This window comes from Phyllobates terribilis, unplaced genomic scaffold (genome assembly GCF_046119375.1).
Source record: "Phyllobates terribilis strain yellow unplaced genomic scaffold, ASM4611937v1 Scaffold_5918__1_contigs__length_48280, whole genome shotgun sequence".
In the NCBI taxonomy this organism is placed as follows: Eukaryota; Metazoa; Chordata; class Amphibia; order Anura; family Dendrobatidae; genus Phyllobates; species Phyllobates terribilis.
Window position 1 is genome coordinate 2,465 of NW_027368663.1, and position 18,967 is coordinate 21,431.

At 37.9% G+C, this 18,967-nt stretch overlaps 1 protein-coding gene across 1 annotated transcript; it reads left to right on the forward strand.

The window, feature by feature from the left end:
* The first annotated feature begins 659 nt into the window (after positions 1 to 659).
* Positions 660 to 1,200, forward strand: LOC141250596 (uncharacterized). The gene is given in 2 exon segments (XM_073670027.1): positions 660 to 1,054; positions 1,056 to 1,200. Coding segments are annotated over 2 exon segments (540 nt in total).
* Positions 1,201 to 18,967: the final 17,767 nt, after the last annotated feature.

The following is an 18,967-nucleotide window of genomic DNA, read 5'->3' on the forward strand; positions in this document are numbered from 1 at the left end:
TGGGCCTTTTTTTTCCCTTTCTCTTATTTCGGGCGATAAATCTATTAAAAACAAAATCAAACTGCGGGACCCGCCCCAACCGTTAGGATATAATTTTATTACAACTTTTTGTACAGTTTTGATGTTTATAATCACCTTCAAAAAAATTGTGTGTTATTTAATCAATCTAGCCTACATTGTATAAACTGAAATATTTGATTTTCACTATTTGAAAGATGCAACAAATTGAATACATTCCGTGGTTCTATATCATTTTACAAGTTTTTCATCATCATCTGCAGTCCCTGACCATGTAACACACATAATATATTTTCAACAACTTCATGTAAATAGGCTAGGAATGTTCGAAAAAAAAGAGAAAATTGCTCAAAGCCACCCCTTATATGCCCTATATTGCATAAAGCCACCCCTTATATTTTTTTTTGCGCAAAGCCACCCTTCCGTCAACCTTTTATTGCAGCGTGCCACCCCACGTCGAATTCTTTCAAAACCGTTAACGGGTAGCTGAGTTGGCGTGACAAGTCATTGTTTTTTTCTTAAAAAATCCACCTCAACTCAGCTCCACGTATGCAAAGCTACCAGGCGACCGATCTAGATTCGCCATCTTGCATATTCGATTAGGATAGCTCAATCGAAATTGGAATCGGAGGAAGATAGCCATGGGAGATACAACAGCAACGAGCTCCTGTCATGGCAGCCTATCACGAAGGCCGTCATCTTTCCTCCTCCGGAGCCCGAGCCTCAACTCCGTGAGGCTTCGCCGCGTATTCGATCTGTTCGACAAGAATGGAGACGGAACGATTACAGCAGAGGAGATCGCGAAGGCTCTGACTCGCCTCGGAATGGAGACAGACTCGGACAATTCGACTCTCAGATCCACAATCGACTCGTTCGCGCAGCCAGGGAATTCGGGACTCACGTTCGATGATTTCGAGGCGCTTCACAAATCGCTAAATGATTCGTACTTTGACGACGACGAAGAGGAAGGAGAGAACGAGGAAGGAGGCGGAGCGTCGCAGGAGGAGACGGATCTGGCGGAGGCGTTTAAGGTGTTCGGCGAAGGAATTGCAGGTTGTTTTGGAAAAATTAGGGATGCCAGAGGCGTTGGAGATGGAGAGAGTTGAGCGGATGATTATCTCCGTCGATCGTAACCACGACGGCGTCGTCGATTTCTCCGAATTCCACGTCGAATTCTGTTAAACATTCAAAAGTACTTAGGACAACGTGGATTTTTTAAGAAAAAAACAATGACTTGTCACGCCACCTCAGCTCCCCGTTAACAGTTTTGACAGAATTCGACGTGGGGTGACACGCTGCAATAAAAGGTTGACGGAAGGGTGGCTTTGCGCAAAAAAAAATATAAAGGGTGGCTTTATGCAATATAGGCCATATAAGGGTGGCTTTGAGCAATTTTCTAAAAAAAAAAGGTATAAACAAATTACCTCCTTCATATTCCATTTAAAAATATAAGAGAACAACCTTCAAGAACAGATAGGCACGGAAGTAAATCCCCATTAATCAACAAAAAACACATGCCATAAAGTAATGCAATAAAATTAAAACCAATAGAACTTCACCAGTACATGATATAACTTCACTCTCGTATGAGAATAAAATTAGTAGTATGTCTTTCGACAATCACCACCCACTTTAAATAACTATATAACTTACAAATTTATTTCCTCCGTTTTTCCTCCGTTTTAAAATGTTGTTTTCATTTCCTTTCGGTTTATTTGCCCAGACGCGTTTTTGTGTGTTAAATATCTTCAAGTATATATATCACTAAAAATTATAGAAAATTATATGTAGTTAAATTACTCGTTGAGACGAATAAACAAGATCATACATGATTATATTTTTCCATATATATAGAGAGAAATCAAGAAAATTGCTTAGAAGTGTGAATAGTATGTAAAATGGAAATGGGAACATCCTTTTGGGAAGGGAATAATTTTTATGAGAGAAAGTAATAATTACTAAATAAGGGAGGATGGTTAACCATTATACCAGAATCTTAACATCATTAACCAAAACCGATCCATCACGGTGTCCATTTTAATTTTAAAACTCTATTTATAATATAAACTTAAACTTTATGATTATACCGATAGGCACATATGCCACAATATATGTTAATATTTAATAAATATTCTAATATCCTCCCACTTGGCCTTAGTGTCGACTTGATGGTTTAATAACACTTATATAAGTCCATTTAAACTTATAACCTTAACTGAATTAGAACTGACTGGATCATGTATCACAAATCAATTCTAACTCAATGTTATATTTAAATTGAGAGAAAACTTAAATTTTCAAAATATTTACATGTCATCTAAGAAACATAAGTGTATACAAAATCCATAATGATGACACGTCTAATAAACAGAAACATAACCGTAAGTGAATTCAAAGTGTCATATACCTAATGATCAAACCATAATCAACATAACAAGGCTTTATCTATGACACCCATACGCTCTACATGGGCAGTGAATGCCTTGGGTGGTAAAACTTTAGTCAACGGATCCTCTACCATCATACCAGTTCCAATATGCTCAAAGGACACTCTGTGTTTCCTTCTTATTTGACCGACAAGTACTTCAACTCCATGTGTTTAGCACCCTTAGAGTACTTGTCGTTCTTCAAGAAGAAGACGGTTTTAGAGTTATCACAATAAATTCTCAACAACCTAGCTACACTATCGACAATGAGATAAAGTTCCGCAACCACAATGCGTGAATAGTGGTCTCAAAGCATGCCACAAATTCGGCCTTGATGGTGAAAGTAGCAATGAAAGACTTCCTTACACTCTTACATGATATTGATCCTTCAACTAAGAGGAATAGATAGACAAAATTGGACTTCCTGCTATCTACACATCTCACATAATCTGAATCTGAATATCCGATGATTTCAAGGTTTTTGGGTCTCTTATAAGTAAGCATGATCTCAGTGGTGTCTTGCAACTACATGAGAACCTTCTTTGTAGCTTTACAATTGTCCATTCAGGGATTACATAGATATTGACCCAACATACCAATTGCAAAACTGATATCTGGTCGAGTACATGTCTGAACATAGTTCAAACTTCCTACCACTAAAGCATATGGTATTCCATCCATTTCCTTACACTCTAATTCATTTACTAGACATTGCATTTTACCGAACTTGACTCCTTTCTGAATAGGAAGTATTCATGCGGAGCATTTTTTCATTCCGAATCTCTCTAAGACCTTATTGATATAGCCTTTATGAGACAAACTCAACCATCCTTGTGATCTATTTCGAAATATTTCTATTCCAATCACATAAGATGCCTCACTCATATCCTTCATTTCAAAGTTCTCAGAGAGGTATTTATTTACATCATGTAGCATACCTATGTCATTTGCATCAAGCAATATGTCATCAATATATAATACTAAAATAACAAATCTGCTCCCACTGATCTTCATATAAATGCACCGATCAAAGGTGACCTCTATGAAGCCATATGACGTGATGATATCATCAAACTTTAAATACCATTGTCTAGAAACTTGTTTTAGCCCATATATTGATTTTCTCAGCTTACATAACTTTTGTTCATTTCATGTGGCCAAGAATCCTTCAGGTTGGTCCATAAATACTTCTTCCTCAAGCTCTCCATTCAGAAAGGCGATTTTCACATCTATTTGGTGAAGCTCGAGATCATAATGAGTCACCAAAGCTAAAACAATCCTTAAAGAATCTTTCTTTGATACTGGAGCGAAGGTTTCTTTATAGTCGATGCCATCTTTTTGAGTGAAGCCTTTAGCAACAAGTCTAGCCTTATGCTTTCAATATTGCCATTTAAGTCCCGTTTAGTCTTGTAGACCCATTTAAACCCAACAATCTTTCATTCCTTTCGGCAACTCTACTAACTCACAAACTTTGTTGTCACTCATAGATTTCATTTCTTGTTTCATGGAGATCAACCATTTTTCAGAGTTGTCACTTTCCATGGATTTTTTGAATGAGATTGGTTCATCATTAATGCTTAAGTCACATTCACTTTCAATAGTGAAAACCACACAATCATCTGGAATGGTAAATCTTCTTTCCCTTATAGATCACCTTAATGGTCTTTGTGGTACGCTAATCTCTTCTTGAATTGTGACAGGTTCATCAACTATAATGTCATCCAGTGGGGTTGGCACATCTTCATGTTATTCTATTGTGTCATTTAACTGTGATACAATAACAGGAACAACAACCTTAGGTTCAACAATAGGTGAAGGAACTTCAACTTGAACTTCATGTATGTCCACCTTTTATGGTTCACTATTCCTACTAGTTTGACCATTTTCAATAAACCTAGTGTTTCCTGTCTCAACTATTCTTGTACTATGGTTAGGACAGTAAAGTACATACACATTTGAATTTTTAGGATAGCCAATGAATAATCCACTGATAGTCCTTCCCGTCCATAGTTCATATGGAGTCTAAGGAACTGATTTACTAGGAACCCTGTTAAGCACATACGTTGCAGTCTTTAATGCATAAATCCACAATGAAAGAGGTAAAGTACAATTACTTAACATGCTCTTAACCATACCAATTAATGTACGATTCCGTCTCTTAGCTACACCATTCTGTTGAGGCGTATCATGCATTGTATACTGTGCACATATGCCTCTACTTTCAAGTAACTTTGTAAATGGACCTAGACATTGTCCACTCTCATTGAATTTTTCATAAAACTCACCACCCCTATCAGATCTCACCATTTTTACTTTTCTATCTAATGCATTTCCACCTTATTAATGAACACCTCAAGAAAATTCACTGATTGAGTTTTTTCATGCAACAGATATGTATATCCATAAAGTTAGAAATCATCTATAAAGATGATGAATTACTTTTCACCACTCCAAGAAGGAGTGTCAAAAGGGTCACAAATGTCAGTATGTATTAACTCAAGAAGTTGAGTGCTCCTCGTGGATGGTTTCTTTGTAGTATCACTACTAAAATACTGTTGATTAGCGACGGATTTTTCCGTCGCTAATGCCAATACGTCGCTAACTTGTGTTAGCGATGGATGTGGCCCGTTGTCCTCATTTTGGTAGCTAAACAACATTGCAATGGACGCATTGATCCGTCGCTACTCTGCGACGAAATTAGAGACGAATTTCCGTCATTAATTTCGTCTCCGGGAGCCACTCTATGGCGAATGGTTTAGCAACGGATTTTCGTTGTTGTTTTTGTCTCCTGGAGCCACTCTGTGGCGACCGCTTTAGCGACGGAAATCCGTCGCTATTTTCGTCTCCGGGAGCCACTCCGTGGTGACCACTTTTGTGACGGATTTCCGTCGCCATTTTATACTCGTGAGCCACTCTGTAGCGACGTATATCCGTTGCAAATATCGCCCCAAAATCCTTCATTATTGCGTCGCCACGACATCGTTTTTCGGTAACAAATCCATCTCCACCTCGTCGTTAATCTATCGTTAACATTAACAAAAGAGAGATTTTCATTTTCAATAAAAAGTTTATACGAACATGATATCTTAAGAAAAATTCAATATTAACATTAATATAACCGAAATTGTCATTTTAAATAAACATATAAATCATTGCAAACATAGTTCGTACAAATAATTTTTTTTAGAAATGAAACATGTAAAAGACTATGACTCATCGTTGTTGTCGTCTCCTGGTAGTGGGCGATACTCTGGAGGAAGGGTCGGCATCAACTTGGCCACCTCAACTAGGACTAACGCGGCCATTTCCGCTTGCATTTGGGCCGGAATTTGCTCATGCATTTGCGTTTACCATTGCGCTTGCATTTGTTGTATTTGCGTTTGCATTTGCGCTTGAAGTTCTTGCACATGACATTGAACCTCCTCTTCATTAACCTGCGAGGATGAACTGGGACAAGATGAGCTCGCTCGATGCGCCCTACTGCGAGATGTATCGATGTATGCACCGACCGCTGAACCGAGTCCGTACACCCGGTGCTTCTTGTTGACGCTCTCGGTCTCCAGAAACAGCTGCGTATCATCCACGTCAGCCATGCTTGAGCCCTCACCCTCTCCGGTTGGCGACTGGGACGCAGAAGCAAGTTTCTTGGCAATCACATCCTATAATAATGGAGAAAAACATATTAGTTAGGTACAAGAACCGCATAACATATTACTAGTTTATGAATTACCGTCATTCTCTGAGCCCTCGAGTCCACCAGGACACTCTTGTCCTTGTCCTTCCTGGATGTGTGTGTCGGAGTGTACAAATCAGTGGCTCTCGGATTGCGACCGAGCTCTCGGGACTAACAAAAAACAATACAAATTATTAGTTTGACAAAAAATAAAAAATATTCGTTATATAAACAAAATAAAGTTAAAAATCAAACCATGCTGCCGAAATGTTCCATAAAGAAACGGGACCCTCCTATGTGGCGCACTAAGCCAGTGCCTTTTCCAGCAGGCTCACTCATCTAATTGGAATGAGCCATTCTGGACTTCTTCTTCTTTTCTTCTGAATCCCAGAAGGTCTTCCAGGCAGCCCAAATTTCCTCACTCAAAGAGTGATGTCACACACCAGACGTTTTCATCTTGTGAATGATGTCCTTGTACCTGTTGGTCACATGTCTCAAGAATTACAGAATAAACCTAACAATTCATTCATTACAGAGAGATTTGCAACGTACCTTGTGGCCGCGTGTCTCGAGAATACACTCTTAATGTAGGCCTCGCTATATTGGGGCTCGTCCCAAAAATATTCTTTCTGTAAATATAAAAAAACATGTTTCAGTTTGCTTTACGTAAATTAGTGTAATCATAAAAAAAATGGATAAATAATTACCTTAAACTTGTCCCAGTAATAATCGGTCTGCTCAGAAGTGAGAATCCGCCAGGCCTTATCGTTTAGAAAAAAGCATTTCTGGAAGATCTCCTGTATAGAACAAGAGAGTCGTTCGGAGTCATGCAACATAGACCCGGTGGGGTCTGGATAACAGAGTACTCTTCCACGGACATCCAGATGTGCCCGTGGCTCAATAGTTACGGCCTGGTGGCCATCTACCAGACTAGCCTGGACCGGCTCATTCTCGGGGACACCCAAGGATGGGTTACCGCGTCCTTGGTCTCAGCCTCGACCCCGACCGGGCCCGCTACTAGCTCGAGTGGGATCACCCGCACCTCCTTGCCCTCTCATATCTTCAATCATATATACTAAAATGGATAGTTCCAAATATAATTAACAACTTAATATATTAAAATGTCAAAAGTGAACTATAGCTAATTATAGTACATTAAAATAAAACACATCCAATATGAATGTTTCATATACAATGAACAATCTATATAACACATTGAACACTACACCAGTAAAGTTCGTCTTCCTCTTCCTCTTCGTCTGATGATGGAAAGTCAAACTTCTTGCAACGCATCTTCGTCGGCTTCCTCATTCTGATCAACTAAATTTGTGGGTTCTTCATTTGTTTAAACAATAAGGTTATTTTCTTCGATGTCGTCTTGGAAGGCCGGGATGATTGTCTCGGGCATGTCAAAACCGTTCCTTAATCTTGCATACTACCCACCAATTTTATTTTATCTCGTCTTTTACTTGGATATGACAAGTAGTGAACTTGGTCGGCCTGTTCTGCCAAGATGAATGGTTCATATTTATTGTACCTCTGTCTATGATTACCATCCACCATGTTGTATTAAGTGTTAGTGTTTGTGGGTCAAACCAGTCGCATTTAAATATGACGGTCTTCTTCATTGGCAGAGCTGGATACTCTAACTCAATTATTTCAATCAACACCCCGTAAAAGTCATTTTCTCCCTCGACATATTGTATTCCCCTTACACAAACACTGTTATTCATTGTAAGCGTGTCCTGCTCATATTCTCGAGTTAGGAACCTGAAGTCATTTACATAGTACCCTTTATATGTGTCAACGGTTCTACACGGTCCCTTTTCAAGGCTCAGAATGAAGGGATTGGTATAGACAGTTGGATCTTTGACATGTAGTTCAAATAGACAGTTGTAAAAGTTCTAACATTTTGCAAGACTCAAAATAAAGGAATCTCGCAAGTACTTACATGAAATTTGAACCAAGAGGAGAAGTCAGTTTCAAACTTTCTTTCAATTTCTGTCTCGCTTATTCCATGGTTCCTTTCGCGCAACTCGGCCATGAAAATCCTTTAAAAGGAAAACACCCAAATTAAATCACATTTGGCGAGTAGATACATGATTGCACTAGTATAATATTGCACTTTATAAGAATTCTTACTTTCTATGAGCTTTGATTTCAGGACAGTTCAGAAGAACATAGATCCTAGTAACGATAATCTCAGCATCATCAAGATATCTCTTGGTGATACCATGCAATGACTTTCCCTTTGGTTTGAAAATTGATAGGCGGTCAACATCATCATCAACATCCATATCGCAAGTTTCATTTCTTCTCAACCGCTCGGGTAACCTCGGATCACATTTAGTAAAATAAAATTATGCAAATTTGGCGATTTCTTCTTGAAAATATCCGCTCATAATGCTTCCTTCCACCCTGCCTTTATTGTTGACCTTTTCTTCAACTTCCTCAAATATCTTTTTTTGGAATCTATTAGTTATAAATAGATAATAAATGGGTAGAGAACACCAATTTTAGGATAAATACCTTTTTAAATGGATACATCCATCGATATTGAACTGGCCCTGTCATCATCGCCTCATAAGGAAGATGCAGGGGGAGATGCTCCATAGAGTTGAGAAAATGGGTGGGAAAATACATTTCAGCTTGCACAGTATTTTAGCAATTTCAAGCTCCAAACAATGCATGTCTTCTTCTGTTAATGAGGTGGAAGTTAACTCCTTGAAGAAGATACTCAGCTCCGTTAATGGCTCCCACACTTTTTTCGGTAGAAGCTCCCGAAGAGTGACTGGCAGAAGTCGTTGCATAAAAACATGGCAATCATGACTTTTCATCCCATGCATTTTCAGAATGTTAAGATCGACACATCTAGACAAGTTAAACGCGTACCCATATGGAAATTTTATTTTTTGTATCCACTCAAGCAGTAGTCTTTTTGAATCCCTATCCAAAGCATACTTTACTTTTGGAAATTTTCCAATCACCGTATCTTTAGCTAGCTCAGGCCAATCACAGATGTCATTCAACTCTTCCCTAGATTTTGCATTGTCTTCTTTTTTCCGGGGGACATTGGGCACGGTATTGAAAACGTTATTGAACACGTTTTTCTCAATGTGCATGACATCTAAATTATGTCAAATGACATTCGTACTCCAATAAGGCAAATCCCAGAAGATACTTTTTTTATTCCACCCATGTTTTTTGGACAGTAAAGCATTATTATTTTCCGCCCCAGGTTCATATGCCTTCTTAAACCCCAAACGGTCCAGCTCAGCTAACATTTCATCTCTAGTTCTCACACCCGTGAGCCTTTTTCGCTCTTGTCTGCCTTTACAAAAATCAGTGACATTTCTGCGAAATGAATGGCGGGGATGCAAAAAAATTTGAGATCAATCAAACCACGACTGTTTGCCACTCTTGGACACCATGAATGCATATGTCTCTTCCATGCAATAAGAGCAGGCTTGTCTATCAACAGTGCTAGAGCCAGACAACATAGAATAGGCGGGAAAATCATTAATTGTCCACATAGGAGCCACTTTCAGTCACTTTCAGTTGGAAATTCTGCCATTTATGAACGTCGTATGTTGTGACTCCATATTCCCATAATTGGTTTAACTCTACAATCAACGGTTGTAGAAAAATATCTATTTGTTATTTCAGATTTCTAGGCCCCGGAACAAAAAACCGTAAAAAACATGAACTCATCCTTCATGCACATGCCTGGGGGAGATTGTAGGGTGTTAAGATGACCGTCCATGATGAATATTTTTGCCCGAAGTTGCTGGACGGTTGAAACCCATCAGAGCATAACCCTAATTTGATATTTCTCACTTTATTGGCAAAATCACAATGCAACTCACTAAAACGTTCCATGTCGGAGAGTCCGACGGGTGACACATCTTGTCACCAACCATCTGATGGTCTGTGTGCCACGTCATATGTTGGGTAGTTCTTCGAAGCATACAATCTCTATAGCCTTGGAGTTATTGTAAATAAAACATTTTGTGATAGGGAACTCTAGCCTTTCTTCTTTTTGATTTTCCTTGGGTCATAAGTTTCCACCGCGGATTCGTTCGATCTGCATTCGCCCCCCAGTAAATCATGCCATTATGGCGACAACAGTCAATAACCTCAATCAGCAACCCGAAACCCTTAACCAACTTCTTTATGTTAGCAAAATTCGTTGGCATCTTGTTGTCCTCCGGGAGCATCTTGTATGAATTCGCACATGTCGTCCATTATACCTATTGAACTCTGATGGCGACACTTGATATCCATCATTTTAGCAGATTCAGAAAACAGAGAGTATTTTCTATTACTAGGCCATATTTTCTTGTTCGAACGCTCTCATCATATCAAAAAATTCTGAGCTTTGCATTCTAGGGCTCATCTTCCTGGAAGACTACTCTTGGACCGGCAACATCGAGAATCATTCTGTGAGTGGAACTGAACTCAGCCACCTCGACATCATTCTCCGGCATGGCATGTTGTTGTCCTACTGGATTCAAACACGGTCCTCTCGTCATGAAAACCATACTTGATAATCTTTTACAAACCCATTCTTCAAAATATATAATTTAACATCATCGGTATTTCAATAACTTTTATTTCTACAAGCATACTTAGAGCAGTGACATTTAATTTTTACTCCACTCATACAAGTTGGATGACCTAAGGCAAACTAGATAAAGGGTCTGTTCGGTTGGTCAAAAATAAGTACTTTCAAATACTTATTTTTCTTTTTCAAAAAATAAGTAGAGTTTTGACTCGTTCGTTTCGTCTACTTAAATTTTTTTTTAAAGTACTTTGAAGTACATATTTTAACAAAAAAAGAAGCAACAAATCTATGCTTTTACAAAACAGAAGTACTTTTATTTTTAATCCTACAATTACCCCTAGATTCACATCATTTCTCCCAGATTTGTTATTCTTCCCCTCCTCTTTTTCTTGAACAATGGAGTTTAATGAAGATTAGTGGCACCACCACCACATTCGTCCTCGCCGTAAGATCCTGTCGGAGTTCAGATAGCCTCATTCCTCCAGATCTGAAATCTTCATTCCTCCAGAGCTTCGTCCTCACCATTGTTGTCTTCTCCGACCAGATTTGTCACAAACTGACAGAGCTTCCTTCCTCCAAGGTGGTCTCAGCCAGATTCGTCACTCCCTGACCAAAGCTTCATTCCTCTAGAGGTAGTCTCCGACCAGATTCGTCACTCCCTCACTAGATTCGTCACTCCCTGACAAGAGATTCGTCACTCGTGAAAGCATAACACGTTGATGTCGAATCTCTTCCGGTGGTCTCCGCCCTTCACCGGTATCAATGGTTCTTGGCGGTCTAAATTTAATTTATAGGAAGACAATGAAAAGAGGTGAAGGAAGAAAGGGTAATTTCTAGGAAGACAGTGAACATGGGCGGAGGAACAAATGGGTTAGGTTTAGATGGAGGGTAATTTTGGTATTTTGTTATAATTTTATAAAAATTAAGTAGTTTTACCGAACATGTATTATACATAAAAAGTACTAGCAATCGCATTAAATAAAAGTACCAGTATTTGCATCAGCATCAGCAAAAGCATCAGCATTTAGTAGCATTGACGAACCGAACAGACCCAAACTCTTTCACTTTTCGGGAAATCCTGGGGTTAACAACCCTCTCATGAGTCTCTAATACATCCAACTACTGTCTTGAACCATTTCTGTAGCGCGGGATAATTAGATGAGGATTCACATCTAATCGTGTTCTCTAGTTAATTCCCATATTATCTTACATCTAATCACATTCTCTAATTTAGTTTTATTGTATTACATGTATTACATGTACACCGAGATTAGGATTCTCATTTTTAATATAACAAATATTATTTCTAACAATTCTATATATTCAAAAAAAATCATATATCCACAAGTATTTTAATAATTTTAATATTTCATTAATTTCTAATCTAATTATGATTTTCAATATATCATATTTTATTTTAAACAATCCTAGTTCACCAAAATCATATATCCACAAGTGTTTTAATATTTCTAATATTTCAATAATTTATAACAACCATATATATTTACAAAATATTTAAAAAAATCCTATATAAAAGTCTAAATAATCCTATATTTCAATAAAATTTATCTAACAATCCTAATTCTCATTTTCAATATACCATATTTTATTTCTAACAATCCTATATGTTCACATAAATCCTATATCCACAAGAATTTTAATAATTTCAATATTTCAATAAATTTCTAATAATCCTATATATTAATAAATATTTTAAAAAATCATATCCACAAGTCTATATATTTCTACCAATCCAATGTTTTAATAAACCCTAACTAATAATATTAATTCTCATTTTCAACATATCATTTTTTTTCCTAAAAGTCATATATATTCACAATTCCATTCTATTTTATTTCTAATTACTAAAAAATATATTCAAAAATCTATTTTATTTCTAATTGTTAATCATATATATTCTAATTTCTAGTTTTTGATTTCTAATTTCTAATAATATATAATCAAATATCTATGTAACAAATTAAGATTAAAATTCAACAAGTCTATAAAAAAAACTTACCTGCGGAGGAGAACTGCCAGAGCAGCTTGCCGGAACGGAGAAACACGACGGAACTGGGAAGGTCGCTAAATCGCACGCCGGGGGAGGGCACCGGGGGAAGGAGAACCGGAGGAGATACAGCGAAGTAGAGGAGCGGAGGAAGGAGCGGATCGAGGGGGGAGATGCGGCGGCGATCATGAGGAGAAAATGGGGAAGTGTGGCAGCGCCCAGGAGAACCGAAAGCCAGAGGAAGGCCGGAGGAGAGGCGAAGTGCGGTGTGCGGCGGGAGGAGAAAATAGGGAGAACACCGGGGGATGTGGCGGTGGGAGGGAGGGAGAAGCTTAGCCGGAGGAGAGGAGAAGTACGGAGGCAAAAGGGAGAGTTGAGCAAGAGGAGAAGAAGTTTAAAGAGATGCGGCATATTTGGGTCTGCGGCGCACATTTAAGGAGGAAGAAAAAGGATTAGCGATGGAAATCCGTCGCTAATCCATCGCTACATGATTAGCTACTAATTTAGCGACCGACGACACCGACATTAGGGACGGATTCACCAGTCCGTCGCTAATTTCCACTAAATTTTAGGCGGCTATTTTTACCACCTATTCACTTTTAGCGACGGACTACGATCCATCCATCGTTAAATATCGGAAATATCGCACATTAGCGACATATTCACTAATCCGTCGCTAATTTCCATTAAATTTTAGGCGGATTTTTTTTTCCGCCAACATCAGCGACTGGTTAGTGACGACAATCCGTTGCTAATCATGAAATGAAGGCGGTCCTTTTTGCCACCAACGTTAGCAACGGATTAGCGACGGAAATCCTTCTTAATCAGGCGGAATGTAAGGTTTTAGACTCATGCGCGACGAATACCCTATATGTCACAAAATCCATTGCTAACTAATATAATTAGAGACGGAATTGAGTTCCGTCGCTAATCGTTGTTTTCTAGTAGTGTATATTTAGTTTGTTTTCCTTTAATGCATTCTATACACACATCTAAGTCACTAAAATCCAATTGATGAAGAATTTCATTCTTTACCAACCTCATTATTCTTTCCTTGGAAATATGACCTAATCTTTGATGACACAAGAGATCAGAACTTTCATTAGATGCACTACGTTTATGCCACCACTTTATATATTAAACAAAGATTCAGAAAACTTAACATCAAGATTAAACTTGTAAAGTGAATCAAACAAAGTACCAGTACCATAAAGGTAATCATTTCGGTACAATGAAAACAACCACGTCCAAATATAATCTCAAAACCTAAATTGTCCAATCTACTTACGAAAACAAGATTTCTAGAACACTTAGGTACATAAAGACACCCTTCAAGATCTACCAGACAAACTATGTCCAAGATCAATCAATAAGTCCCAACGCCCTCAATTCGTACTCCTAAGCTCCTCTTATTGGTTGGATTAAGTCGAATCCTTGCTTAATATGAGACAAATGAGTAGTAGCACCAGAATCTATCCACCAAGTATTATTAGGAACTTCTATAAGGTTCATCTCAGAGCATATAGAAACATAATGCATTCCTATCTTGTCAAAACAAACCTTCCTTTTCAGAAAATCTTTCTTGAAGTGTCCCGTTTTCTTGCAAAAGAAACAATTATTTTCCTTATGGACTTTGCTCTTGGATCCCTTCATGAAAGCCTTATCCTTCTTCTTGTCTTTCGTACTTTTTTTTCCTTTACTGCTACTGGCACTTCCAAGACCTAGAGATTAGCAACTTGAGCCTTCATCTTCTTTAATCTCCCCTCCTCCTGAATCAACATAACCTTCAATTCCTGATAGTTTCATTTATCTTTAATGGTGTTGTACTTCACCTGGAACTGACTCAACTCAATAGGTAGAGAGTTCATGATTAATTGAACCAAGAAGGACTCATTTACTTCCATCCCTAAGGTCTTTGACTTTGCTGCCAAGTTTGACATGTGGGTCATATGATCATGGACAGGATGAGACCAGTCAAAATTTTCGTGGTCAGGTCGCACATTAAACTGCCTACAATAGACTTGTCATCCAAATTCGATTGTAAACACTGCTTAATTTTATCATGAAATCCCTTGCATTCTCTGTCTTAGGCATAGATGGCCTAATACTTCCCGCCATCAACATCATATTAAGGTTCAAACTCAGCCTGTAAGATCGCTCACAAGCCTCTCTATGAGACTTTTGATTTTCGGAGCTACTATCTGTAATGACTGAGGGATCTTTAACCAATATGATTGAAAGGTCCAAAGTCATCATACACCGTGTAAACTAGATTGTTCATATCATTCATCATAGTTGAGCCCATTGAACTTCACAACAGAGTTTGCAGATTCAAACATTTTTTTATGAAGCTGTAATATTTACACACACTTACCTATTCGTGTTATGAGAATGTTATTCATATTAACAGTTATATAAACTCTAAAGCAAGCATTCAAGAAACCTTTGGACAATACTTAAACACAATCATTATCATGGATGCAAAATATAAACTTTAATAATTAGTCATAATGTACACAGATCAAATAAGCATGCTGCCTTTGGGTATACATAATCAACCTTAGTATAAAATGACTAATCCTTTTATATTATTAACTATATCCAGTGACCCGCCTTTGAGCGATCTCCTAGAACATAGGTAATAAAATCTATTGATCATTAATACGTTCATGTCATTTGAGCATCTCTATTATCATGATCAACATAAATTTACTATGATTTTTTGATTTTCGATGTCTAAATATTATACAACAAGGTTACTTTGATGACTAACTTGTCATATATATTTAAACACTAGTAAATCATTCTATATTGTGTCAACATTTCATAACAAAATTATAAAGTGCATTAAGATGCAATTCAAAATATATATGAAAAAAGAAATGGAATTCATGATTAGCAAATTCAATTCATGCAGGTAACGACAATGTAAAGCCTACTCCAATTGGTAAATTAAACAATTCTAAACCGCTCTGATACCAATTGTAAGTGTTGGATCATTATGAATCTATGAATCTTCCAAAGTAGTGCTTAAGCTATAGTCTAGATTAAACACTTAGTTGCGGAAAAAGGAAGATTAAAACAATAAAAGATTGATAACACTTGCAAGGATTTTTCAAAGGTGAGAGCCCTATACTTCTACCATTTATGGGATGAAACTCATCACTACTCTTTATTGCTTAACAAGTTAGTTTTATAAAGTTTAGGCAAACACTCTCTCGCTCTTAGCCTTACTATTTCCTCTCACTTTCTCTCAAAGCCTAACTCTTAAACAACAAAGCTACCTTACTTAGCTCTCACAAGTGTCTACTCTCTCTTACAATGATTTTTTTTATGTATAAGCATATCTTACAAGCATTGTTCACTAGGTATTTATAGATATCCAAGCTAACTCTAATTCAGCTCATTTATATAATCTAGCTTACAAGAATAACAACCAAGTCAGCTAAGCAATCCGTGTGCTCCGCCTTGCAAAATCACTTCGCGCTTCAATCCATGATCCGTGCACCATGTGCTTCTTTGCGACGGCTTGAGATGCGCTTGTGTTTTCTTGCTCTCTGATGCGCTTGTCTAGCTCAGCAATCTGCACGCTCCTTCGTTTCTCCATGTTAGCGATCCCCATAAATCCACTCTCCTAAAGTAGAAATCTAACAACCTCCACTTGTTCTCCTTTCCTTTTAGCTCTAGCTTCAACGGCCTTCCTTCCATGGGAAAACTTCTTTCGCGCGCTTCAGCGTCCACTGGATTTCTTCCATGTTCTATAGCAACGAACACTCGAACAGTTCCACTTGTTTCACTTCGTTATTTCTGCAACTTGACTCTCTCACTACAAAAGCGTGACTCGCGCTTTCTTATTTCAGCCTTTGCGAGACTCAACTTTCCCCGCTAGGCTCAATCTTAACCCTTATATGGTTAAACTGGACCTTGTTATTGTTAAGATGGACCTACAACTCTTCGAGTTACATCTTTCAAGCTTAAAACACACAACAACCATTAAACACATAGATTTGTCATTATCAAAATAAGAGAACATGATTAAGCTCGACTCAGCCTTAACCAACAATTTCCCTCTTTTTGATGATGACAAACCTATACAGGACTAAAAATTTCATCACCTTTCCATACAAACCCAGTTAAACTCAAAAAACCATCGAGCTCGTTCAATGAACTCAGTTAAGCATATAAGCGATATACTTACACTTTCATCAACCCTTAACACATTACCTTTTATTCCCCCTTAGACCAAGACAGTCTAATTTCAACTTAATTTCGACAATGTAGGTGTATGCAACCTGCACCTGTTCATACCTATTGACCTCCCCCTTTCGACATCATTGAAAAATTCACACTTAACTCAACAAAGGGAACAAAAGTAAGTCACACAGTCAAGATCAACTCAACAAACATGCACAAATAACAGTAGGACTAGTTAAGCACGACCATAACCAAGAAGCACACAAAGCACTCTAATCATCAAATGCATACTTAGCATATAAAATCATCCTTACACTGTTTATAGTTGGTACCCTAACAATTCTAGCAATTACTCACACAATAAAATCAAAAAGCACATAAGAGCATCAACTCAAATAACCTTCTTCCTCAAACTTTCACCAGCTTTACATATGTTTTGAACTTGTAGTTTTGTTGCACATGTCTTCGCTGTTGGCATGCATGTGGATTATGATCCCCATATTCTCTTGGCAATGGCCCCTAGCTCGCATATTTGAAGCGAGACCAACATGGATATATACGATTCTCCTTCATTCTAATAACTTTAGTTGTCTCTGAATTGATGTGAACACCACCTCGCAAGATAGCACATGCTATGAACGAGTTGTGCTTTTCTTTGAGGCCACCTAGGATGCTTTACCCACCATAAGGCGCGTAGTAACTTGTACCGGGAAGAAGTAAGCTGAAGATATATCATGTATAAAGTATGTGCATATAATGGGTATTAGGCCATACATCACCAAAATGAATACTTCCAATGTGGAGCTTAAACAGGAAATTAAGAAGCGTTGTATTAAGGTCGGGCTTAGGACACCGTAGGAGTGGATCATGTATATGGGCTTGTAATATGGTTAGAATTCAATCACCACTCTCTATTTGTAGAGAAATAAGATCATGCAATGGATGTAGAAGAGAGTACTTAATTTTCATTCAATATACAAGTCAAGCAAAGTCGGCCTTTCAGAGTAGATAGTGCATGTAAGCAAGCTTAAGCAACAAGAACAACTTAGATATAGTTCCTAAAGTAGATATATCAAGCTATTTCATAATCAATATAGATGGAACTTACAACGAGTGAAGAGGTGGTCTAATTAAGAGGATTAAGACCGAGCTGGCGTCTAATATGTAGAAAAGGTAACCTGTTGAGTGACTTAGTAAAGGTATAAGCTATCTGCTCTTCTATAGATATATGAATCAGATCAATACACTTGTGCTCAACATGATCTCGCAAGAAATGGTGTCGTACATTAATGTGCTTTGTCTTGGAATGATGCACTGAATTCTTCGAAATGTTGATGGCGCTAGTATTGTCACACAAGATCTGAAGCGTACCTAGTGAGATGCCATAATCAACCAGTTGTTGCTTAATCCATAGAAGTTGAGAGAAATTCTTAGCTGCAGCTATATACTCTAACTTTTATTGTGGATATTGCAATGGAATTTTGCTTCTTCGAACCCCAAGAGACTAAGAAGGGGGCTAAGAATTGCGCCATGCCACTAGTGCTTTTCCTGACAACCAAATAACCAACATAATCAGCATTGGTGTAGCCTAAAAGGGAAAGCTCACCTCCATTCGGATACTATAAACACAAATCATCAGTCCCTTTGAGGTAGCGAAAAATTCGCTTGACATTATCTAGATGAGAAGCTCGAGGGTCAGACTGTGACCGAGCGCAAGAACCAACTACAAAAACAATGTCAGTACAATATGTAGTTAAGTACATTAGCAAACCTACCATACCCATGTACATGGTCGCATTGACCTTTTCACCAGTGAGATCAACATCGAGCTTGGTGGTGGTAGATATGGGCGTAGGTAGAGGCTTGCTTGTCTCCATTCCATACTTCTTAAGTAACTCTTTGATGTATTTTTGTTGATGTATTTGAATGCGATCCTTGAGTTGATTAACTTGTAGTCCTAGAAAGAATGTTGGCTCACCAATCATAGTCATGCTAAACTTGAGACTCATGGTCTTTTTGAAATCTTCTACAAGATGCAAGTTAGTCGACCCAAATATAATATCATTAACATATACTTGAACAAT